Source organism: Canis lupus, chromosome 15 (genome assembly GCF_011100685.1).
Source record: "Canis lupus familiaris isolate Mischka breed German Shepherd chromosome 15, alternate assembly UU_Cfam_GSD_1.0, whole genome shotgun sequence".
NCBI classification, from domain to species: Eukaryota; Metazoa; Chordata; class Mammalia; order Carnivora; family Canidae; genus Canis; species Canis lupus.
In genome coordinates this window covers 14,484,803-14,510,184 of record NC_049236.1, presented here as the reverse complement: position 1 = coordinate 14,510,184, position 25,382 = coordinate 14,484,803, and the positions used below count along the sequence as shown (strand labels likewise).

General features: G+C 38.3%; 1 protein-coding gene across 11 annotated transcripts in view; it reads left to right on the top strand.

Annotated features, from left to right (window-relative positions):
- The window catches only part of MAST2 (microtubule associated serine/threonine kinase 2), a 208,477-nt gene that overhangs the window by 150,701 nt on the left and 32,394 nt on the right, over positions 1 to 25,382 (top strand). For 8 of the 11 annotated variants that reach the window (XM_038558183.1, XM_038558182.1, XM_038558185.1 and 5 more), the window contains 4 exons: positions 18,120 to 18,195; positions 20,547 to 20,567; positions 22,241 to 22,319; positions 24,565 to 24,719. In XM_038558183.1, coding sequence (XP_038414111.1) covers positions 18,120 to 18,195; positions 20,547 to 20,567; positions 22,241 to 22,319; positions 24,565 to 24,719 — 331 coding nt within the window. The remainder of the gene's footprint in view (positions 1 to 18,119; positions 18,196 to 20,546; positions 20,568 to 22,240; positions 22,320 to 24,564; positions 24,720 to 25,382) is intronic. The other 3 variants (XM_038558188.1, XM_038558184.1, XM_038558187.1) reach the window with 1 other exon arrangement.

Sequence of the window (25,382 nt, the reverse complement as noted above, 5' to 3'; positions counted from 1 at the left end):
AATCCACTAGGGCTAATTTCATTATCCTTTGTTTATATCAGTCGCTAGAGGAATCCCCTGGCACCCTCCTCTCCCATCTCCTTAATTACTCTAAGTCTCTGGATATTCCCTGTTTTGTCCCTTTTTCTCAACCCTCTCTGACTCTTGAAACCCTTCCAGTGTACCTTCTAGAATTTATTATCAGCAAAATCTCTTAGATGCTCAGTCTCATTCTAATGGAATCCTGTAGGAGAGGGAGGGGTTAGAACAGACTGTCCCACAGCCCTCTCAAGTGTTAGCTCTTACCTTAGACCAAAGGAAGAGGAGGTGTCTTCCTTACCTTTTTATTGTTCTCCTTCTCTTTTTCTTAATATCCCCAAACTTGGAATCTTATACTATTAAATTATATTACTACCTACCCATCATTGGCCATAAAGGAGAAGGTTAAGGTTGTAAAAATCTTAGCTTTTGACTCTGTTACTCTTCACTTCTAACTCGTGTTATTCTTGATGGTTTGAATACACTCATTGCTTTTTCAGTTCTTAGAACTTTCAGTTATTTGAACTCCTGTCTTCCAGTGAGCTTCTCCTCCATATTCCCTTAGTTACTTAGACCGTGTCTGCATAATTTTAGTTACATTCTTCTTGTTGTTTTCTAAGCACTACCTCCAATCTTTCTACCTTGTGCCATCTAGAAACCCCATCCCCCCAAAACCAAACATTTGATTCCAGGATCTCCAATCCATGGGACTCTTAAATATATTAAATTTGGCATGCCTTCTAGATATGGATATGGGTAATTCAATGTGTTGGGCTGGAGAGTACCTGGAAGAGAACATAAGGAGCCAGCAGAATATTTACCGATCTCTAGGGCTGGTGATACAAAGGGATGTGTGAAACCAAACAGTTATTACTTGAGAAAGCTGTAGGGAAAGCTGTGTATTCAGGGGGTAGTCAAGTTTCACCTAATAAAGATGTTAAGGACTATACTAAAGATATGTTCAGGGCGCTTGGGAGTACAAAAGTAAGGATACACTGGCAGTTGCAAGACAGTTAGGAGACCATTGCCATTTTCAAGATGTAATTGAGTGTTAGAAATGGAGAAAGAGGGACACCTGGGTGGCAGTTGAGCAGTTGAGCAGCTGCCTTTGGCTCAGGGCATGATCCCGGACTCCTAGGATCGAGTCCCACATTGGGCTCCCTGCATGGAGCCTGCTTCTGCCTCTGCCACGTCTCTGCCTCTGTGTGTGTGTGTCTGTGTGTGTGTGTGTGTGTGTCTGTGTGGATAAATTAAGGAAATCTTAAAAAAAAAAAAAAAAAAAAGAACATAAAGGGAATTTTTTTAAAGGCCATAAAGGAGAAGGTTAATACTTTTGACTACCTTAAAAGTAAGAATTTATAGTCATCAAAAGATATTGAGAGATAGTAAGCCACAAGATAGGAGAAGATAATTATCATGCTAAAACTGGCAAAGGGCTTGGATTAGACATTTAGAGAATTATAACAAATCAATAAAATAAAAAAATAGTATGACTGAAAAATAGCCAAGAGACTTAAATAGGAGTTAGTTAACAAAAGCAATCCAAATAGCTAATAAATACTTTTTAAAGCTTTTATTTATTCATGAGAGACACAGAAAGAGAGAGGCAGAGACACAGGCAGAGGGAGAAGTAGGCTCCATGCTGGGAGCCCGATGTAGGACTCCATCCCTGACTCCAGGATCACGACCTGGGCTGAAGGCAGGCGCTAAACCGCTGAGCCACCCAGGGATCCCCCAATACTAAAGATACTTTAATCTCTTTAGTAATTATGGAAATGCAGAATAAAATCACAATGAAATGCCATTATGTGACCACCAAAAATGGCTAGAAGTGAAAAAACCAAGTGTAACTAAGTATATGAAACACTGGTAATCCTTAAAAACCTTAGTGGAAGTATGAATTGTTACAAAGATTTTACAAAAACAGCTTGGCATTGTTTTTATATAAAGTTTAAAAATAGACAAATTAGAACATGAAAAGCCACTTATTTTTATGACTCCGTTTCTATGAATTGTTCAGCATAGGCAATTCCATAGAAACAGAAAGTAGAATAGTGGTTTGTCAGGACCATGGTGGGGAGAGGAGAATCAGGAATGATTGCTAACAGGGACAGTTTCCTTTTTGAGTGATAAAAATGTTCTGGAAGTAGATAATGATAGTTGTACAACTTTGTGAATACACTAAAAACCACTAAACTGTACACTTTAAAATATTGGATTTTATAATATGTGAATTATATCTCAGTTTTTTAAACTGACTGAGAAAAAACTAAATTTGAATATTAGAGATACATACTTAATTGATGAAGCTATAAAGAAATGATTGACATAAAGGTAAGGGCAATGTTTACCTTTATTGGGAAAGGGGAGGGACTTTGGAAGGATTATGTAGAGGGATTTTGGGAGATGGCATTGTTAATCTGGATGGTGTTTACATAGGGCTTGCTATATAATTATATTCCTTTATAACTAAACTGTGTTAAGTGAAACAGCTGGTTCAAGGTCAAATGACGGTTTCCAGTTCTCTTTGTTTATATGTTTCATTATAACTTGTTTCTCTTGGATGGATGACTACTTGACTTTGAACTATCTCCTCCAACTGCTAAACTGCTTGGTAAAGTTAAAAAAAAAAAAAGCCTCCTTTATAGGCTGCTGGGTTTTCTGTTTGTTGAGATTTTTTTGTTTTTGTTTTTGTCCTGTTAACCCATTTCTGGCTATTTTTAAGAAAGTTCTTCTCAGTAATGTGATTTTTAAGAATTAATTTAAATATTTGCTTCAGGGACACCTGGGTGGCTCAGTGGTTGAGCGTCTGCCTTTGGCTCAGGTCATGATCATGGGGTCCTGGGATTGAGTCCCACATCGGGCTCCCTGTTTTTAAAAAATAAAATAAAAAATAAATATTTGCTTCAAAATGTTAATATTCTAACATCTTAATTTTCTTATTTTTTGTTTTTATTTAAATTTCAGTTAACATACAGCATAATATTACTTTCAGGTGTATAATACAGTGATTCAGCACTGTTTCACAGCACTGAATGCTCATCACAACAAATGCTCTCCTTAACCCCCATCACCTATTTAACCCATCTCCCCACCCACCTCCATTTTTAACATCTTAATTTTCCCTCAAAATAAGACTAATCCAAGTTATTGATTTTATTCTATCATAACCTTCAATTGGTAATTTTGGCCTTTTTAAGGTAAAATGAATGTTGGAGAAGTAGAGAAAACATAGGAAAAGTAGCATGCCATTTTTAGGTCATGGCATCTGGTTGGTATAAGTTTCTCTGGTCTTTATCCCAGGTTCCTGATACAGAGCTTCTAGAAACCTTGGAACTTCCTGAGTGATAGGAGTGTTTTTGTTATGCTAACAGACAGTTCAGGGTGGCCCTTTACGTAGCTTTATGGAGGCTTGGTCACCCAGAAGGAAGACCAACTACATGATTAAAAAGCTGGAACTTTGGGCCAGCCCAACCTCATGGGGAAGGGATAGGAGCTGGAGATTGAGTTCAGTTGTGTGGCCAATGATTTAATCAGTTGTGCTTGTGTAATGAGACCACATTAAAAAACTGTAGGCACCAAAGCTCAGAGTAGAGCTCCCTGGTTTGGTGAACACATTTATGTACTGGGAGGGCGACACACCCTGATTACACAAGGAGAGGGTACAGGAGCTCTACATTCCTTCTCTGACATTGCCTATGTGCATCCTTTATAATAAAACTGTACTAGTAAATATAACCCTTTGAGTTTTATGAATTGTTCTAGTGAATTATTGAACCTGGAGCAGGGAGCTATGGAAACCTCCAGATTTATAGTCAGTATATCCAAAGTGCAGGTGGCCTTTGTCACCTTCAAGATTTATGGCTGGGGTAGGAAGTGAGGCAGTCTCCAGGGCTTTGCTCTTAATCTGTACTATGTGTGGTTGGTGTCATAATTAAATTGTAGCACACCCAGTTAGGGTCAGTATAGTATCTTTTGAAAAGTCTGTTGGAGCCTGGCCAGTTTGAAGAAATGCTTGTTACAATCTGTTATTTTGTCAGCTTTTAGACATTATCTTTTCCCTTTAAACTATAGCATATTTTTTTTGCCAACGATTACCATCTCAGACACAGGCAACTGTTTTTGACTGTTTCCTGGCAACTACCCCATAACTTGCAAGCCACTTCCTTACTTTGATGTTGATATTAAAATGTTATTTGATATTAAGATATTAAATATGAATCAGCTCTAAAAAGTTCTAATGAACAAATGCATAAACCTTAAAAACTGATAAATTAGTAAGTACTTACTTTATTGGCATAGGAATAAAGATGTACCATACAGTGGCTTTAGTTCTGGTAGATGTCATCAAGGATTAAAAAATAGGTGAACAAAAAAAAAAAAAAAAAAAAAAATAGGTGAACAGAAAAGAAACAGAGGACATACTCAGTTTGACTCAGAAAAAGGTGGAGGAAGGGGGAAAAAAAGAGAAAATAAAAAGCCTTTGATAAACTCTGGGTGAACATATTCTGACTTTATTTTGGTCTTATGGAGGCCCTAATCACCTTTCATTTGACATATTGAAGAACCTCCGAAATTCTTCTTTCTTTCTGTACTATTTCAAATTTTGAAACTGGACTTTCCCCCCTAATATATCATTTTGTTTTTGTCATTCTACTACTTAGAATTTTTGAATAGCAACATTCTCCAAAGTGGTTCTCTAAAGATGATCCATTTGGGCATGGGGGTGGGGGGGGAGATACTAAAACTTACTTTTTACCATGAAAAATGAGAATTAAATCAGGCTTTACTAGCACTTAGGTATGGATTGACACTGATACTACCCACATGTGTCATAAACTGTACATAATATACCATGAACAGAGTTGAATTCACTTGTACACTCTCATTTTCCTTGAGCAAATTGCAACATATTGCAGCTTACAGTTGCATTTCCCACTTCACCCTCAGTTTTTGCTATTATGGAAGTCTCTTTTTTTAAAATTCTAGTATAGTTAACATACAGTTTTAAGTTAGTTTCAGGTGTACAATATGATTCAGCAATTCTGTACATTACTTAGTGCTCATCAGAATAGTGTACTCTTCATCCCCTCACCTATTTAACTCATCCTCCCGAACCCTGTCCTGGTAACCACCACCTTATTCTCTTAACAGGTGCATTTTTACAGAACCTTATAACACAGTGTGGAGGGAGCCTTTGAAATGGTTTGTATAAGAAGGAAATTTACTGTTTATCTTGTGGCACATTACTTAAAAGAATGGTCAAACTAAATGTTGCAATTTCCTTTTATAAAATGTCAAGTGTTCCAAATTTGCTGAGCTTTTCTGTGCTAGCAAGTGGTTTTCAGTAGTATGCTGCCTAGGAGTTGGGATTGGGGGTTGGGCAGCAGTGACAAATTGTCTGTTCAAAGGTGAAGGTGACATGTATCAGTGAGTGAAAAAGTAGCTGCATTTTGAAAGAAATTTGTGCCATGGAGAGAGCATTTTGAAAATGGATATTTGGAAATGTTCCCATCTGTATGTGATTTTGTTGACAAAAATAATGCCACTTATTAAAACAGATAAGTCTGCCTCTTAAAAACATTGGAAATAAAATGTTCTCATCTTCCCAATGGAAGGTTTAATAGATTTTGAACCTATTTGTTAAAATATAATAACATTAGAAATCTTTCCATTCATTTTCAAGAAAAACTGCTTGGCATCACAGAAGATAGAAATTTATCATCCTTTGGGTGAAATTGAAAAATGAGTACCATGATCTAATAAATAGAGCTAGTAAAGCACTACTTCCATTGGGAGCTACACATCTTTGTGACATTTTCATCTATAATAAAACCAAGTTATGAAATAAATTTAAAAACTAAGCTGCAAAAGACCTAAAATTTCTGAAAATATGAACCATCTTCAATCATACTACACTCAAAAATAGGAAGCAAAATAAATGGTATTGGTTTTATTTTTAATTTCTGATTGTTACTAGCATATAGAAATATAATAAATTTTTGGGTATTATTTCCCATAGCCTTGCAAAACTCATTTTTATAGCTTTATTGTAGATTCTGTCAGATTAAAAAAAAAAAGATTCCGTCAGATTTTCTATGTAGACAATCATGTTGTCTATGAATAAATACAATTTTATTTTATTTCTTGCTTTCTGATCTGGATGGTTTTTACTTTTTAAAATTTTCTTGTTGCACTTACTAGATCTTTCAGTACAAATCTGAATACAAATGGTGAGCATAGACATTCTGGCCTTGTTTCTGATCTTAGAGCATTGTGTCTTAACTACCATGTATTGTGCTTTATATATATATCTTTTTTTTCTAATTTAAGATAGAAGCTAAGGTCATTGAATTTAGCCCTTCTTTTCTAATGTTTAGTAACATTAGAACATTCTTTTCTAGTGTTAAGTAATATAATTTTCCCACTAAGAAGTGCTTTAGTGGTTTCAGATGTTATGTTTTAATTTTTGGTTCAAAGTACTTTTCTAATTTCCTTTTTGATTAATTCTTTCAGTTATTCAGAAGTATGTTGTTTAGTTTCCACAGATTTGGAGATTTTCCAGAGATCAATCATTCTGTTACTGATTTTTATTCAATATCATATATGTCTTGAATTCTTTTAAATTTATTGGATCTTATTTTATGGCCCAGAATATGATCATTCTTAGTATATGTTCCATGTTCACTTGAAAAGAATGTATATTCTGCCTTTTTTTGTTAAGTGTTAATTAGGTCAAGTTGGTTGATAGTGTTTTTCTTTTTTTAATTTAAATTCAATTAGCCAACAAACAATACATCATTAGTTTGAGATACAGTGTTCAATAATTCATTAGTTGTGCATAACACCCAGTGCTCATCCCATCATGTGTGCTCCTTAATGCCCATCACCCAATTACGCCATCCCCCCACCACCTCCCTTTCAGCAACCCTCAGTTTGTTTCTTATAGTGAAGGGTCACTCAGTGGTTTTTCTCCCTCTCCCTCAATTTCCCATTTGGTTTTCCCTCCCTTCCCCTATGATTTTCTGTGCTGTTTCTTATATTCCACATATGAGTGAAACCATATGATAATTGTCTTTCTCTGACTTAATCCAGTCAGCCTAATACCCTCCAGTTCCATCCGCATTGATGTAAATGATAAGTATTCATCCTTTCTGATGGGTGAGCAATATTCCATTGTGTGTGTGTGTGTGTGTGTGTGTGTGTGTGTGTGTATCATATTTTCTTTATCCATTCATCTGTTGAAGGACATCTCAGCTCTTTCCATTTTTGGCTATTGTGGACATTGCTGCTACAAACACTGGGGTGCAGGTGTCCCATTGTTTCACTACACCTGTATCTTTGGAGTAAATACCCAGTAACACAAATGCTGGGTCATAAGGTGGCTCTATTTTTAACTTCTTGAGGAACCTCCACACAGTTTTCCAGAGTGGCTGTACCAGTTCACATTCCCACCAACAGTGCAAGAGGGTTCCCTTTCTCCACATCATTGCCAACATTTATTGTTTCCTGTCTGTTAATTTTAGCCATTGTCACTGGTGTAAAGTGTATCTCATTGTGGTTTTGATTTTATTTCCCTGATAATAAGTGATATATATGGAGCATTTTTTCATGTGCTTGTTGGCCATGAATGTTGGACATTGGAGAAATGTCTATTCATGTCTTCTACCCATTTCTTGACTGGATTTTTGGGGTTTTTGAGTATTGAGTTCTTTATAGATCTTGGATACTAGCCCTTTATCTGATATGCCATTTGCAAATGTCTTCTCCCATTCTGTAGATTGCCTTTTATTTTTGTTGACTGTTTGTCTTGCTGTGCAGAAGCTTTTTATCTTGATGAAGCTCCAGTAGTTCATTATTGTTTTCATTTCCCTTGCCTTTGGAGACTTGTCTAGTGAAAAGTTGTTATGGCGGAGGTCAAAAACGTTGCTGCCTGTGTTCTCCTCTAGGATTTTGATGAATTCATGTCTCACACTTAGGTATTTCATCCATTTTTAGTTTATCTTTGTGTATACTATAAGAAAATGGTCCAGTTTCATTTTTCTACATGTGGCTGTCCAATTTTCCCAACACCATTTGTTGAAGAGAATGTCCTTCTTCCATTCGATATTCTTTCCTGATTTGTCAGAGATTAATTGACCATAGAGTTGAAGGTCCATATCTGGGTGCTCTGTTCGGTTTCATTGATCTTTGTGTCTGTTTTTGTGCCAGTACCATACTGTCTTGATTACAGCTTAGTAGTATGGCCTGAAGTCTGGAATTGTGATGCCTTTAGGTTTGGTTTTCTTTTTCAACGTTATTTTGGCTATTTGGAGTCATTTCTGATTCCATACAAATTTTAGAATTATTTTTTCCAGCACTGTGTTGATGGTATTTTGATAAGGATTGCATTGATTATGTACATTGCTGTGAGTAGCATAGACATTTTAAGAGTGTTCTTTCAATCCATGAGCATGGAATATTATTCCATTATTCCATTTCTTTGTGTCTTCCTCAATTTCTTATTGAGGAACACTTATAAGTGTTCTTTAGTTTTTAGACAAGATCCTTTACCTCTTCGGTTAGGTTTATTCCTAGCTATTTTATGTTTTTTGGTGCAATTCTAAATGGATCATTTCCCGGATTTCTCTTTCTTCTGCTTCATTGTTAGTGTATAGAAATGCAACTGATTCCTGTGCACTGATTTTATATCCTGCCATGTTGTTGAATTCCTGCATGAGTTCTAGCAATTTTGAGATGGAGTTTTTTTTGGGTTTTTCATATAAAGTATCATGTAATCTACAAAGAGTGAGAGTTTTACTTCTTTGCTAACTTGAATCCCTTTTATTTCTTTTTGTAGTCTGACTGCTGAAGCTAGGACTTCTAGTACTATGTTGAACAGCAATGGTGAGAGTGGACCTCCCTGTCATGTTCTTGACCTGAGGGGAAAAGCTCTGTTTTTCCTCGTTGAGAATGATATTCACTGTGGGCTTTTTGTATATGGCTTTTATGATATTGAGGTATGTCTCCTCTATCCCTTCACTGTGGAGAGTTTTAATCAAGAAAGTATGCTGTGTTTTGTTAAGTGGTTTTTCTGCATCTATTGAGAGGATTGTATGGTTCTTGTCCTTTCTTTTATTAATGTGATGTATCATGTTGATTGACTTGTGAATATTGACCTACCCCTGCAGCCCAGAAACAAATCACACTTGGTTGTGGTGAGTAATCCTGTTAATGTACTATTGGATCCTATTGGCTAGTATCTTGGTAAGAATCTTTACATCCATGTTCACCAGGGATATTGGTCTGTAATTCTCCCTTTTGGTGAGATCTTTGTCTGGTTTTGGGATCAAGGTAATGCTGGCTTCATGGAATGAATTTGGAAGTTTTCCTTCCATTTCTATTTTTTTGAAATAGCTTCAGAAGAATACATATTAATTCTTCCTTTAAAATGTTCAATAAAATTCCTCTGGGAAGCCATCAGCTCTGGACTCTTTTGTTGGAGGTTTTTGTTTTTTTTTACTACTTCAATTTCCTTGGTTATAGGTCTGTTCAAGTTTTCTATTTTTTCCTGTTTCAGTTTTGGTAGTTTATGTTTCTAGAAATGCATCTGTTTCTTCCAGATTGCCTAATTTGTTGGCATATAATTACTCATTATATGTTCTTAAAATGTTTATATTTCCTCGATATTGGTTGTGATCTCTCCTCTTTCATTCATGACTGGATTTATTTGGGTTATTTCTCTTTTCTTTTTGATAAATCCAGCTAGGGGTTTATTGATATCATTAATTCAGAGAACCAGCTCCTAGTTTTATTGATCTGTTCTACTGTTCTTTTGGTTTCTATTTCATTGATTTCTGCTCTAATATTTATTATTTCTCTTCTGCTGGATTTAGGCCTTATTTGCTGTTCTTTTTCCAGCTCCTTTAGGTATAAGGTTAGCTTGTGTATTTGAGACTTTTCTAATTCCTTGAGAAAGGCTTGTATTGCTATTTACTTTCCTCTTAGAACTGCCTTTGCTGCATCCCAAAGGTTTTGAACAGTTGTTTTCATTTTCATTTGTTTCCATGCATTTTTAAAAATTCTTCAATTTCCTGGTTGACCCATTCATTCTTTCGTGGGATGCTCTTTAACCTCGAAATATTTGAATTCCTTCCAAGTTTCCTCATGTGATTGGGTTCAAGTTGCAAAGCATTGTGTTCTGAAAATATGCATGGTATAACCTCAGTATCTTTATACTGGTTGAGACCTGATTTGTGATCCACTATGTGATCTATTCTGAAGAATGTTCCATGGCACCTGAGGAGAGTGTGTATTCTGCTTTAGGGTGAAATGTTCTAAACATATCTGTGAAGTCCATTGGGTCCAGAGTGTCATTCAAAGCCCTTGTTTCCTTGTTGATCTTCTTAGATGATGTGTCCATTGCTGTGAGTGGGGTGTTAAAGTCCCCTACTATTATTGTATTATTATCAATGTGTTTCTTTAATTTTTGTATTAATTGGTTTGTATATTGGCTGCTCCCAAGTTAGGTACTTAAAGATTTAAAGAATTAAAGAAAGAACCAGAAGTAATACTGTCTACTATAGATTGAATGAAATTGGATATAAGTAAAATGTCAGAGCTAGAATTCAGAATGATTATAAAGTTACTAGCTAGGCTTGAAAAAAGCATAAAAGACACTAGTGAATCTCTTAGTGCAGAAATAAAATCTAAGCAGGCCGAAATTAAAACTGCTGTAACTGAGATGCAGTCTAAAATGGATGATCTAACAGCTAGGGTAAATGAGGCAGAAGAGAGAATCAATGACATAGAAGACAAAATGATGGAAAGGAAGAAATCTGAGGAAAAGAGAAAAACAACTAATGGACCATGAGGAGAGGCTTCAAGAAATCAGTGATACTATAAAGTGAAACAATATTAGAATTATTGGGGTGCAGAGGAAGAAGAAAGAGAGAGAAGGACAAAAGGTATATTTGAGCAAATCATAGCTGAGAACTTCCCTAATCTGAGGAAGAAAGCAGGCATTCAAGTCCAGGAGGCGCAGAGTACCCCTCCTCAAAATCAATAAAAAAAGATCAGTACCCTGACTTATAATAGTGAGACTTGCAAATTTCAGAGATAGAAAATCCTGAAAACAGCTTGAAATAAGAGGTCCTTAATGTACAAGGTAGGAACATTAGATTGGCAGCAGACCTATCCATAGAAACCTGGCAGGCCAGAAAGGGCTAGCATGATATATTCAGGCTACTAAATGAAACATGCAGCCAAGAATACTTTATCTAGCAAGGCTGTCATTGAGAATGGAAGGAGAGATAAAGAACTTCCAGGAGAAACAGAAAGTAAAAGAATTTGTGATGACTAAAGTAGCCCTGCAAGAAATATTAAAGGGGATCCTGCAAGCAAAGAGAGAGCCCAAAAGTAGTTAGACAAGAAAGAAACAGAGACAATCTACAGGAACATCAAATTCACAGATAATACAGTGGCACTAAATTCATATCTCTCCGTAGTTACTCTGAATGTGAAAGGGCTAAATGTTGCAATCAAAAGACACAGGGTATCAGATTGGATGAAAAAGCAAGACCCATTCATATGCTGTCTACAAGAGATTCATTTTAGACCCAAAGACACCTCCAGATAATACTTTTCTTTGACTTAGTAATATACATTTGTTGCCTCTATGTCTTTTCATGGCTTGATAGCTCATTTCTTTGTAGTGCTGAATAATATGATATTGTCTGGATATATCATGGTTTATCCATCTATCTATTGAAGGACATCTTGGTTGCTTCCAAATTTTGGCAATTAGAATAAAGTTGTAAACATCCATGTGCAAATTTTTGTGTGAGGATAAGTTTTCAATTCAATTGAATTGTGATTCAATTGAATTCCTAAGTGATTACTTAGGAATGTAGTTGCTAAATTGAACAATAAAACTATGTTCAGCATTGTGAGAAACTGCCAGACTGTCTACCAAAATGGCTGTGCTTTTTTGCATTCTAACCAACGAGTAACATTTCCTGTTGTTCCACATCCTTACCAACATTAAATATTGTAGCCATTCGAATAGGTGTGTATGAGTATCCCATGTAGTTTGAATTTGTAATTCCGTATGACACATGACTTTTTATATTTACTTGCCATCTGTCTATCTTCTTTGGTCAGGTGTCTGTTCAGATCTTTTTCCTCCTTTTTAAATTGGGTTGTTTTCATCAGAGAGGGAGACAAACCATAAGAGACTCTTAATCATAGGAAACAAACTAAGGGTTGCTGGAGGGGGAGGGGGTGAGGAGGTTAACTGGGTGATGGACTTAAGAAGGGTACATGATGTAATGAGCACTGGGTATTATAAGACTGATGAATCACTGACCTTTACCTCTGAAACTAACCATACATTATATGTTAATTTAATTTAAATAAAAAATAAAAATAATAAATTGGGTTGTTTTTGAGGAAACTTCATACTGTTTACAGTGGCTGTAACAGTTTGCATTCCCACCTACAGTGCATGAAGGTTTTTTCCCCTCCACATCCTTGCCAACACCTGTTGTTTCTTATGTTGTTAATTTTAGCTGTTCTGACTGTTATGAGGTGATATCTCATTGTGGTTTTGATTTGCATTTCTCTGCTGACTAGTGATGTTGATCTTTATAAAGAGTTTTGAAGTCAAGTAATGGTCTTTGTTCTTCAGTATCATGTTGCTTTTCTGGTTATTTTACCTTTCCATGTAAACTTTAGAATCCACTTGTCAGCATTCGCAGACTAGCTTGTTGAGATTTTGATTGAAATTGCCTTGAATCTGTAGATTAGGTTGAGAAGAATTGACATCTTAGCAATATTGATTCTTCTAATCTGTGAACATGCAGTACTTCATTTATTTAGATCTTTGATTTCTTTCATCATTATAGTTTACAGCATATAGATGGGTGTATATATTTTGTTAGATTTCATAAAAATTTATTTTTTTATGTAAAAGTTAATTGTATTTTGTATTTCTTAAAAGATTTTTAAAATTTATTTGAGAGAGAGAGAGAATGAGCACAAGCAGGGGGAGGGACAGAGGGACTAACCATGAGTAGGAAGCCTGACACAGGGCTTGATCCCAGGACCCTGATTTCATGACCTGAGCCTTAGGCAGACATTTAACAGAATGTGCCACCTAGGCACCCCTTGTGTATTATTTTTAATTTCAAGTACCAATTGTTCATTGATGGAATAAAGGAAAGCAAGTGACTTTATATTAGCCTTGTATCCTGTGACCTTGCTTATTAGTTCCAGCAGTGATTTTTTTGCTTTCTTCATTTTCTTTTTTTCTTCTTTGATTAGATTCTTCTTCAATTCTTCGATTCTTCTTCTTCAGTTCTTTAATTTCTCCATAGACAATCCTGTCATCTGCAAACAAATATAGTTTTATTTATTCCTCTCCAATATATTTGTCTTTATTTCCTTTAAAAAAATCTTATTGCTGGGCACTGGGTGGCTCAGTCAGCTAAGTGTCTGACTCCTGGTTTTGGCTCAGGTCATGCATGAGCTTGTGGTTATGAGGTCGAGTCTGGCATGGTACTCCATGCAGGCTCAAAGTCTGCTTCAGATTCTCTCTCCCTCTGCCCCTCCCCCTGCTTTTGTGCGTGCGTGTGTGTGTGTGTGTGTGTGCTCGCTCGCTCTTCTTCCTCCCTTCCTCCCTCCCTCAAATAAGTAAGTAAAATTTCTAAAAAATGTTTTGCACTGATGTTCAGTATGATGTTGAATAAGAGTGGTGAGAGGGGACATTTCTGCCTTGTTCCCAGTCCTAGAGGGAAAGCATCCTCTTTCTCATCGTTAGCAGTATGTCTTCTGTAGATGTTCTTGATCAAATTGAAGAAGTTCCTCTCTGTTCCTTGTTTGCTGGGAGTTTCATCAGGAATAGATTTTAGATTTTGTCAAATACCTTTTCAGAATCAATTCATGCAATTATATATGGTTTTTCCTCTTTAGTCTGTTGTGGTGGATTATATTAATTGATTTTCAAATGTTGGATTAATCTTGCATACTTGGAGTAAATACATTTGATTGTGGTCTGTAATTTTTTATACATTGTAAGATTTTATATTTCTAATGTCTTGTTGAGAATTTTTACATCTATATCTATAAGAGATACTGGTCTGTAGCTTTCTTGTCATGTTTTAATCTGGTTTTGGTATTAGGGTAATACTGGCCTTTTACAAGGAGTTTTTTTTTTAATTTTTTTTAAGATTTTATTTATTTATTCATGAGATACACAGAGAGAAGGAGAGAGAGGCAGAGACACAGGCAGAGGGAGAAGCAGGCTCCATGCAGGAGGCCCGACGTGGGGACTCCAGGATCACACCCTGGGCCGAAGGCAGGTGCTAAACCGCTGAGCCACCCAGGGATCCCCTACAAGGAGTTTAAAAAGTGTTCTTTCCACTTCTGTTGTAAGAAATTGCAGAGGTACTAGTTTTTCTTGAAGTGTTTGATAGAATTTATCAGTAAGACATCTGAGACTGATGTTTTCTTTTTCAAAGGTTATTAATATGGTTTCAGTTTCCTTAATAGGTTCTTTCTTTTTAATCCAATCTGACAATCTCTGCCTTTTATTTGGGGCTTTTAGACTATTTACATTTACTCTTGTTGATATGATTTGATTTAAATCTGTCATCGTCCTGTTTGTTTTCTAATTGTCCTGTTTTCTTCATCTTTTTCTGCTTTTTTTGGAGATTGATTGGTTTTTATTCTATTTTATATCTTTTCCTGGCTTATGAGCTATAACTGTTACCTAGTAGTTGCTTTAGTTTGTCCAATATATATCACTATTACACTCTTTACAGATAGTATAAGAATAGTACCATTCCATTTCCCTCTTTCAGCCTGGTGTTCAAACTCTTATTCTCGTGTTATAAATCCCACACCACCTTATTTTTTTTGTTCAAACATTTATTATTCTTAAAAAGATTTAAATAATAAGAAAAAAAATCTTTATGTTTCCTGTGTAGTTAACTTTTCTTTATGTAGATCCATATTTTCACCTGGTATCATTTTCTTTCTGCCTAAAGGACTTTTTTTTTTTTTAATTGTAGCGCAGGCTGCTGTTCTTGAGGATTTTTTTTTAATCTGAGAAGATATTTCATCTTGCTTTTTAAAAGTATTTTCACTGGTACAATGACTTTTAACACTAATTACCCAGAATTAAGCCATACTTCACAGGTTTTGAACATAACCCTCTACAAAATTGTCATTACTTTATTTTATTTATTTTTATTTTTATTTTTTTATTTTTATTTTTATTTTTTTTTGTCATTACTTTAGACACCCAACTGCAAGCTTGGGGTTCCCAGGCTACCCATAATTCTGACCAAATGAATGTAAATTCAAAGGTTTCCACTACTTCTTCAGGGTCAATATTTCAGTAGAATGGCTCACAGAACTCAGAAAAGTATTATACTTACAAATAGAGTTTTATTATAGCAAAAAGAGTATAAATCAGGATCAGCCCACAGAAGAGACTAATAAGATGAGATCTGGGATGGTGCCACATATGAAGCTTTTCATGCCTTCTTCCCATGATGTCTGAATCTGTCACCCTCCCAGCACACTGATATGTAGAGTATGCAGAGTAATAGCCAGGAAGCTCACCAAAGTTTTGGTGTTTATTGGGGTTTCATTATATAGGCATGATTGATGGACTCATTGAATATGTGATTAAACTCAGTTTCTAGCCCCCCTTCCATTCCCTGAAGGTCAGACTGATATCAAATGGTTTAGAGCACCAACCCTGCCACCATATGGCTGGTCTTTCTGGACTGGCCAGCCACCATCCTGAGTCACATTTGCATAAACTATCAGGCCCCACCATGAATAACAAAGACACTCCTGTCACTTGGGAAATTCCAAAGATTTAGGCTCATTCCCAGGAACTGAGGACAAAAGCCACCAAATTCTTTTTTACACAATAGCTGGGTATAGGATTCTGGGTTAGTGGGTTTGTTTTTCTTTTCATAATTCAAAGATATCACTCTGTTGTATTCTTACATTGTTTTCAATAAGAAATATGCTAAAATCTTTATCTTTGTTCCTCTGTATATAACATGTCTTTCTTGCCCACCACCTAACTGGTTTTATTTTCTTTTTATCATGAGTTTTGAGCAATTTGATTATAATGGGCTTTGGTGTAGTTTTCTTCCTCTTGCTCATGCTGGAGATTCTTGGGTATTATTTCTTCATCTGTGTTTTCTGTATCCCTCACTCTCTTCTAAGGATTATTAGACTTCTTGAAGTCTTTAGCTTAATGATGCTCTGATGATGGTGGTGGTAAAGATGATGATGATGATGATTTGCCGTTTTTTTTTCCCCCTCTTAGTGTTATTTTTCACATATGTATGTTCTTTGAACCCCTAGCATTGCTGTTAGCACCTGGAAGATTTTTGTGTTCTACCCCAGAACCAGCACCACACCTGGTCCTTGGAAGGGCAGTAATTGTGTGTAGGATACTCACTTTCAAGAATATCTTTGAGGCTTTAGCTGAGCAGTTTGGGGAACCAACAAAGGGTATCTGGCTTTACATTCAAGAATCAAACTGAAGGTATTTGTTAATTTTTTTTTTAAATTTTTATTTATTTATGATAGTCACAGAGAGAGAGAGAGGCAGAGACACAGGCAGAGGGAGAAGCAGGCTCCATGCACCGGGAGCCCGATGTGGGATTCGATCCCGGGTCTCCAGGATCGCGCCCTGGGCCAAAGGCAGGCGCCAAACCGCTGCGCCACCCAGGGATCCCCTATTTGTTAATTTTTGAGATGACATCATTTTTTAAAAAGGCTTTGAATAATTCTGAGGAGGCCTGATACTTATTAAATCCTGGCTAAGGAAACAATTACTGCAGATATTTTTTCTCATATCCTGATGCCTGTGCTAGCCAAGAGGTAGGAATAAATCATAAGAGATAGTCCTAGTCATAGAGCAAGGGAAACCCAGAGTTGGTACTAGATTGAGAACAGACCTACTGCATAAGGCTGTGCACCTCATTGAGGCTCCCAGTCAAGGGGATAAATGGAAGCTGAAAATGCCTCCTTATAATTAGTTTTCTCATAAAGAATACCTTTGTTTATTTATTAATTATTATTTTTTAAGGTTTTTATTTTAAGTAATCTTTATGCCCAGTGTGGGGCCAGAACCCACAACCCAAGGTTGAGAGTCCCACTCTCCACTGACTGAACCAGCCAGGTGCCCTGAGAGTGCCTTATATAACTGATAAAAAAGTGCTGTGTGGGGAAGTGAGTACAGAAGTGGGGAGGCAGACAGAGATTGGTAGCGTGGTCAGCACATCATGGAGTGTGGTACTTACTTTGAGACACATTGACAGCTTCTGCCATCAGAAGCTTCTGAATACTAACCCCCCCTGGAAGTTAGGCCAGAGAAATATGGCAGTCTTAGGTCCAAGAACTATTGTGACTAGTGCAAAGGTAAGCATGGTTTTGTTCGAACCTTCTGTGGTGCATGTTAGCAAGTTACAGGGAACATGTGAAAACTAATAAGGGAATGGAGGTAATTCCTATACCATGATGAGGTTGTGCATGCTTTGCCTACTGAGGGGCCTGGTGTTTGGTCTCTTTTAAGGAATGCTGCTATCCTAAGTCCCCACCAGAGAACTTAAGTTTCTCTTAAGCATGCATATTTCTGGGTTAGCCTTGGATGCAGTGTACAGAGATATATGTCCAAGAGGCTTTTAGACCAGGAAGGAGTCTTGTTGCCTTTCAAGAAATGTTGAAGCATCTGCATCAATAAGCATCTCATTGAATGAGTTCTTCAAGACTTTGGAAAGTTGGGTTAACTTGCTTAAGCAGATTTGAGCCTGAGGTATCCTTAGGAGGGCAGGAAATTGGCCAGTTGCTGCTATAACTAGAATGGATGTCTGAGAGACAGATGGTTACAGGCAACTTGGAAACAAGGGAGAAACCTCTGGGCTACCAAACTTTTACAAAGAGGGAATTGTTGAACTGATGGTGGGCCTGAATACATAACCACTTGAGTGCTAATTGCCAGTGCTAGGGGGAGATTTCTTCCCTGAAAGTTGCCTCAGTCCTCCTCAGAAACAGACTTCACAGAGGGTTTCTTTCCCTTTCCCCACCCACAGGTAACAGTCCTTTGGATAGCCCCCGGAATTTCTCTCCAAGTGCACCTGCTCACTTTTCCTTTGTTCCTGCCCGTAGGTAAGTTGATAGAAAACCTCCTCTATGACAAATGTGTGTAGCAGTTCTTTGAATGGGCAAGAAGTGAGTTTATTTTTATGATCACAAGTCCCTGGTTTCCTAGGGTACGTTCCAGAACATTATACTCTTGACCAAGAGCTATCCTAGCATAATCAGTGAGAAAATGGCCTCTCTTCCCAGCGGAACCCAAGGTATTAACCTTTCTCAACTAATTCTGAGCTGCTGGAGGTGGCCTCATTTGCTTCTTTCCCAGGGTAAAAAGAAACTACAGAGTCTTCACTTATCCTCTCATGAATCCGGAAAATATTTGGTGTATTTCAGGGCCATGCTTATATTCTTCCTTGCATCTCACTCCTCTGGAAGTGATATAAACTTATCCCTGGAACATTTTAGCAGTCCTGACAGCTCAGTCCATTGCCAGGGCCAATTGAGACGTTCTGAGCTAACTGAGATGAATTCATCCAAACTGCATACCAAGGCTCCACAGAAAATGATTTTACTTTTTAAAATGTTTTCTAAAATTCTTTCTTGGCAGAGTTCATGTTCTTTGACTTTATTTTTTATTCTTAAAAGTATTCTTGATTAGAGCCAGTCTTTGGCATTAAGTCCTCCAGACAAATCATGGCTCCAGATTTGGAACCTTTAGTGGACACAAAATGATCTATGCAGCTTGATGCCAGAGCAGTTTCTGTACTTAAATTCCTTTTTTAAAAGATAACAGAAAAAGAGTACATTCTTTGAAACAGCATTAACTCACTCTGCAAATGACAACCCAGAAAAAATCTACTCCCTTCCTCTTCATGATTCTATATAGCTGAAAAGGATGTGAACATGGACTGGTTGGGAGTTGTTGGATAGTTGACTTGAGTGCCCCTTGTTGTCATTCATTCAAAACAAATGTCATCTAAGTTTGTTCCATGGACAGATCTCTCCCACCCTGTGTAACTTACAGTTAGTTAACCAAGGATCCAGGTAGGACTATGCTGGATTGACATATTTGTCTTTCTAGCCTAGCTGGAAAGTCTTTCTTATCCTAGATTTCCTGTCTCATGTATGAACTGTAGCCTCATATGTCTATGCTGGGACAGCAAGGTCTGTCTGTGACCAATCTCTATAAATGGCATTGAGTCATTTCCCATTCATTCAGTAAATGTTTACTGAGCACCCAGTATGCCTTGGTACTGTGCCGGGTAACTAGTGATGTAATCGTAACAATATAGCCATAATTCTTTTAAAAAACATAGTTCCTACTTTCTTGAGACAGTAGACTTAGTAGAGTCTGTGCACCCCCTTTGTAAGGAAGGCTGTTTTCTCAGATCTTAACTTAGTTAACTCATTCTTTTATTTCTCATCTTTTATTTCTTAAGTGTCAACTTCTCAGAGAGGCCTTTCCTAACTATGTAACATAAAGGGTCCCACTCCTGATTTTCCTCAAATCATCTAGTTTTATTTTCACACTAATACTTTTCAATATCTGATATTTTCTTATTTGCTTATTTTCTATCTCCCCTCAACCAGAATAAAGGTACCTTTAATAGAGATCCCTTAATATATTGAAAGCTGTGTCTCCTGGTGTATAAAAAGCACTTACTCAGTGCTTTTTGGTTGAATGAGTGATGGGAAAGAATAATGAACAAGCAAACATTCATAGTTATAAACTGTGATAAATACCATGAAGTGAAAGAACATGATGCTGCATGAAAGCATAGGAAGGGAATGGGGCGGGAGGATCTATACAGGGTGGTCATGTAAGGCCTCTCTGAAGGAGATTGAATTTTAAGCTAAGAACTGGAGGATAAGAGTGAGCCTGCCATGTTGAAAGGGAGGACATGGGTATAGACCATTGTAGGCAGAAGGAATAGCATTTTCCTTTGGTGCTCTTTTGTCTACCTCATTATCTGGGCTTTAGGAGTAGGATCAACTAAGGAATTTTGGGACCTGGTATTACCATGAGATTCAAACAGGCCTATCATTCAGGTGGCATGAAGTTTGAGTCATGTGCATGGAACATGGAACTCTGGGCTGTCCTCTTAAAAGGACATAGTAGATAAAGCAGCTAGGTGTTTGTAGGGGTGGGGAAGAAGACTTCAGCCCTGCCAAACAGGGTACTCAGGAATTGTTTGCTAGGTTACTGAGGTCAGGCTTGAACCTTACAGGATCATATGGGTTTGGAATATCACAAAACACAGATTTAATGAAATGCTAAGGATAGATCCATTAATCCTTCAAACTTCCACACATTCCTAAACAGAAAGTTTGTTCCTGTTGCACTTGACCAAATGCCAGGGTTTAAACAGATTAGTCTCTCTGGTTCCATTTGATTCTCACAATTATATGTCTTTTCACTGCAGCCATGGCCACAGAACAGACAGGTAATAGTGGACATGATGGGGAGAAGGGCTGGGAAACTGCTATGCATGGCCAGACAGTATGGTTTATGGTATTGTGCTTGGTGAGAACTGGTTGTAATGAGTCTTCTCTGACTGTGGGTATGAACATTTGGCTTTTTAAATCTAGCAAAGAGGCCATAAGGGAACCCCCTGCTGGAACCAAGGCTCAGAGCTCATATACTTAAAGGCAGGAATTGCTGAATGGTTCCAGGTTTCTGAGCCTAGGGACAAGTCACCCTCATTCCCACAAATTTCCTCACTCACTCAGCGAGATAACCAGACAGAGGAAATGGAGGCATTTGACAATGGTTTGGGAAACTCCTCCCTGAGTTAGACTAGTACTATCTTTGCTGAGCTCTATTTTCCCAGAATTGACTTGCTTTCTTATATAGAGCTCCCAGAACCAAACAAAAGAGGTCAGAGAGAACATCATGTTTGAGCAGCCTCCTGGACATTTCTTTGCCTCAGAGACTAGGTTCCAGCAGAACTAACTGCCTGGGTGGCATGAAGTTTAATCAGCTGCATGTGGCATGGAACCTTGGGCTGTCCTCTTGCAGAGTATATAGTAGGAAAACCTGCTTGGTATTGGTGGGGGTGGGGAGGAGTGCTTCGAAGGGGAAAGCCCTGGCAAGATTGAGTCCCCTTTCTTCTTCCTCTCCCCGCCTCTCCTCACCTCCCTTAACTGTGAGGCCTGGACTACATCACCCAAATCCCTGGGACTAGTGTTTTCTCTGAAGATTGAGGGTATTTAAATTTTAAAGGTCCTCCATTGCTAATGTTCTAAGGTTCTGTGGTCACAGCAAAGAAATTTTCTCCTATACTCCCATGCTTCACAAGAAAAAACACTTGTGTTACAGCACATCCCTTAGTCCAGGAAAGAATCATCTATCCATGTAATTTATAAAAGCTTCAAACCAGATACTTGCTTGAGCTTTCTCCTCCATAGCAAAACAAATAACTGGTTCTCTGTGATGAGAACTTTGAGATGCATCCTCTCCAGAGCAGCGGGAAACCTGCTCCAAAATGTTATATACAGCTAAGGATATACCACCTCAGTCTTTTTTCATGAGGTTAAACATTCTCAATGACTGGTTTTATGGGTCCTAATGGATCTTAGGTAACTTTTGACTGGTTGCCAATGATTGATTCACACTCCGACCCAGATGGCGGTCCACTTCTTCCTTGTCTATCCAGTGGCCTGGGAAAGACCAAAGAGCCTTTCACATGGAGCCTTCAAAAAAGGGAAAAGCTGCATTTCAGTGGCATTTCTGTGTTTGTGGTGGTGCCTTTAGCTGGAGTCCTCTGTCATTACTTCTCTAAAAGTGAATATGTTGAAAAAATAAATAAAAGCGAATATATTGAGACTATGAAGATTTTTTTTTTTTAATTTCAGAACCACAGTATTCTTATGTCGAAGTCATGGACTCCTTTTTAGTTAGAGATGTTTGTCTTTACGGTGGAAAACACATGACTATAGGCTCCATGTAGGAGAGAGATGTGAGAGCATGTACTAGACCAAGCAATACTGTCTAGAGATAAGGAAGAGCCTACCAGTGAACCAACTGCCCAAAAACAGTGCTGATGGAAAGACAGGCAGGTCCAGGGCTCAGGGTGGGGTCCTGTAGAAACTGCCTAATATTCTTAATCTTACATAGGACTGATGGACGGCGCTGGTCTTTGGCCTCTTTGCCTTCTTCAGGCTATGGAACCAACACTCCTAGCTCTACTGTCTCAGTAAGTAGCCAAATCCGTGGCTCTGCCTCCTTCACTCCGAGGAATTACTTTCCTACAGATTATTGCTGCCTATCCCTACAGTGTTGCAAAGTGGTTCTCAATTTTTCCTCCAAAGCCAAACTCAAAAAGGTTACTTGGGATGAGGCTGAGTGGGGCAGTGGTGACCCTTAACAGCTATAGCCAGATCCAAACAACTTTGGAAAGAACTAACCAGAATGTTCTCTGGGCATCAGTTTTTCTAAGTGGAATCAGAGGAGGGCTTGAGGATAGACTTTTGCTTTGCCAGACACGGGGGATCCTAAGTATGTTTCACCTATTTCCCCACTTATTTCTAGAACTGAAGCCAAGAGCAGTTGGTGTGTCCCAAAGGCCTGATGGACCCTCTTTCTCTTCTTTCACCTTTTCCTTTTAAAAAAACATGGGAAGGATGATTGTTATTTGATATTCAAGTCTGATGTGTATTAGCAAAAAACCTGGGCTTGTCTCCAAGGCCTCTAGTTATATTTTTTTAGAGACAGTTTTAGCCTAAAACACAACAGATGTCTTAATTAATGCTATGCACAATTGACCGTAAAATGAGACTCATTGAACAAGTTTTAACTGAAGCCAGGTTGACAAGGTTGGCAAACTTTTTCTGTAAAGAGCCAAATAGTAAGTACTGTAGGCTTTGCAGGCTGGGTTGGGCAGCAGGCTGAGTGGCCCATTCCCTATGTCCTCCCCCATTCTTCAGGTCTTCTCAGGGCAGCTTGTTGACATTTGTGACTCCCAAGCAGGTAGAAGGAGTATCATTTCCTCCCTTGACCTAGATATAGCTCATAAATTAATCCAAAGATCTCATTGGTCTTTTAGCAGCAGTTAAGCATCGATCTTTTCCTGATAAATACCTCTTTCCCCATAATCCTTTACCCAGACAGGTAACTTTTTACCTGGTTAAAAAAAAAAAAAAGTTTACTGGGTAATCCTTTACCCAGACAGGCAAGAGTCATGTATATGTATGTATGTGTATACATACATACATATATATGATATATATATCTGACCAATAAGTTTTTTGTTTTTTCTGACCAATAAGTTTTAATAGACTCAACCGATGGCTGCTGCTTATTTTATTGGGATACTTTAAAATACCAATTTTACTTCCTGTTAGTGGCAGTTGGGTGAAGATACTTTTTGCAGCCTCTATACAAACCATTTCCAAAAATGTGGCCAAGACAGAGCCTTGTGGAGGCCTCCCATTAACTGTTTCCGGCTTCATGTATTATAGCATTCCATGGCAGAAGCCTGTGCTGTTTGCCCCACCCCCCCAAAAAATTCTGATTTTTCACTTGGTATTGAGACTCACTTGTGGCAACAGAGTTTTCTTAGTGTGGTGCTGCAGCTTTGACTCTAAATGGATTTAGATATTTAAACCCCAGGTTCCTCATCAGCTGATGAACAGAAACTAAGCCAATGATGTTAGAGTTGCCTGCTCTCTTAGCCAGTCTTGTCAAGAAAGGAGGATATCACCGATTCTGGTGCTGTATAGGGCTGTCACAGCAGTCGCTGTGTCTGTGGGGTGCCTGCAGTGGCATGGCTCACTTCCTCAGGTGGTCTGTTGTGGTTGGCAGTGGGCTCTTGTCTGGAAACTCAGTCATTGGGCCATGTTGGATTCTTCATTGTTTTCAGGTCAGGTCTAGTCTTTGGGTTCCAGATCTAAAAGTAATTTTCTTCCTTGCTGGATTTTCTTGCCTACTCGAGTTCCTGGAGTCTGGTCACAGCCTTCATAACCTCAGCGCTGCCAGTTGTCCTGTGGGTAACAGCCGAAAGGAAGCATTAATGAGTTCTCCCAACATTTGTAGGCTGGGTACACCTGGAGCAGTTCCTAAGCCAGGAAGCATGGTTTATTAATTTCTTGCCATCCTGACTAGCCAAAAGCTTCACTGAGGGCAAAGCATCCATGCAGAAAAATCTGCTCTTTACCACCGAAAGAAGTTCCGTAGGTAGTTATGGAGCTCCCACACCTTATGAATGTCTGGGTCCAACTGCCTGCAAGACTCATGAAGGCTCCTAGTATCTTGGCTTCCTCAGGACTGAAGGCTCTGAGGGAGTAGGGGAGGAATCATGCCCAGGGGAGGCTAAAAGGAGCAAGGCAGAGAAGGCCTGCTTTGGGTTACCTGTGGGTTTACACTGACTGGAAAGTCCTGTCTGTTCCTGGACTTGCCTCAGACGTGTCTGTAATGCTGCTTGTTAATGTTTTTCCCTCTAGTCATCATGTTCCTCACAGGAAAAGCTGCACCAGTTGCCCTTCCAGCCTACAGCCGATGAGCTGCACTTTTTGACGAAGCATTTCAGCACAGAGAGTGTACCGGATGAGGAGGGACGGCAGTCCCCAGCCATGCGGCCGCGCTCTCGCAGCCTCAGGTGAGGACTGCTCTCTGCCTGCAACCCTAGGATCTGTGGAGCTCAGCTTGTTTGCACAGCATAGGAATAGGCAGATTTTCTATAAAGCGCAAGAGAGTAAATAATTTAGGCTTTGTATGCCAAACAGTGTCTGTGGCAACTACTTAACTCTGAATTCCTTCAATTAGCTCTTTCCTTTGGCATTAGCTGGTAAAACTATGCCAGAATTCCAGGTTGAGGAAGAGGATGGAAATTAAAATGGGCATGGCTTTAATGACAGAGTTCAGCTTTCCAGAGCCCCTGGGAAATAATTAATTGGCTAATATGTTTGAGGTAGGAGCACAGAGGAGCAGGGCCTCCCAGGAAGAATGCCCTCAGATAATGTTTCTACTCTGAATATCAGGAAGTGAGCTGAGCCAGACCACAAGGACTGGTTCAAGTTCAGAGACTGATGCAGATGATCACTGGGACTGTTGTGCAGAGGATCAAAAACACAAATTTGAGTTTTTGTGGAGTGTGGATCCCAGTGCCCTTCTTTGTCTCACTCAGAGGAATACCTGAATCTTGGTGCTCTCTGAATCCACAGGGTAAAGGGTTCGTTTGAGGCCATTTGAGACTGAGAGGGATATAGTATCTCAGGAAGTCCCTGCTGTATTACTCTTAAAATACTTGGTAATATGTATT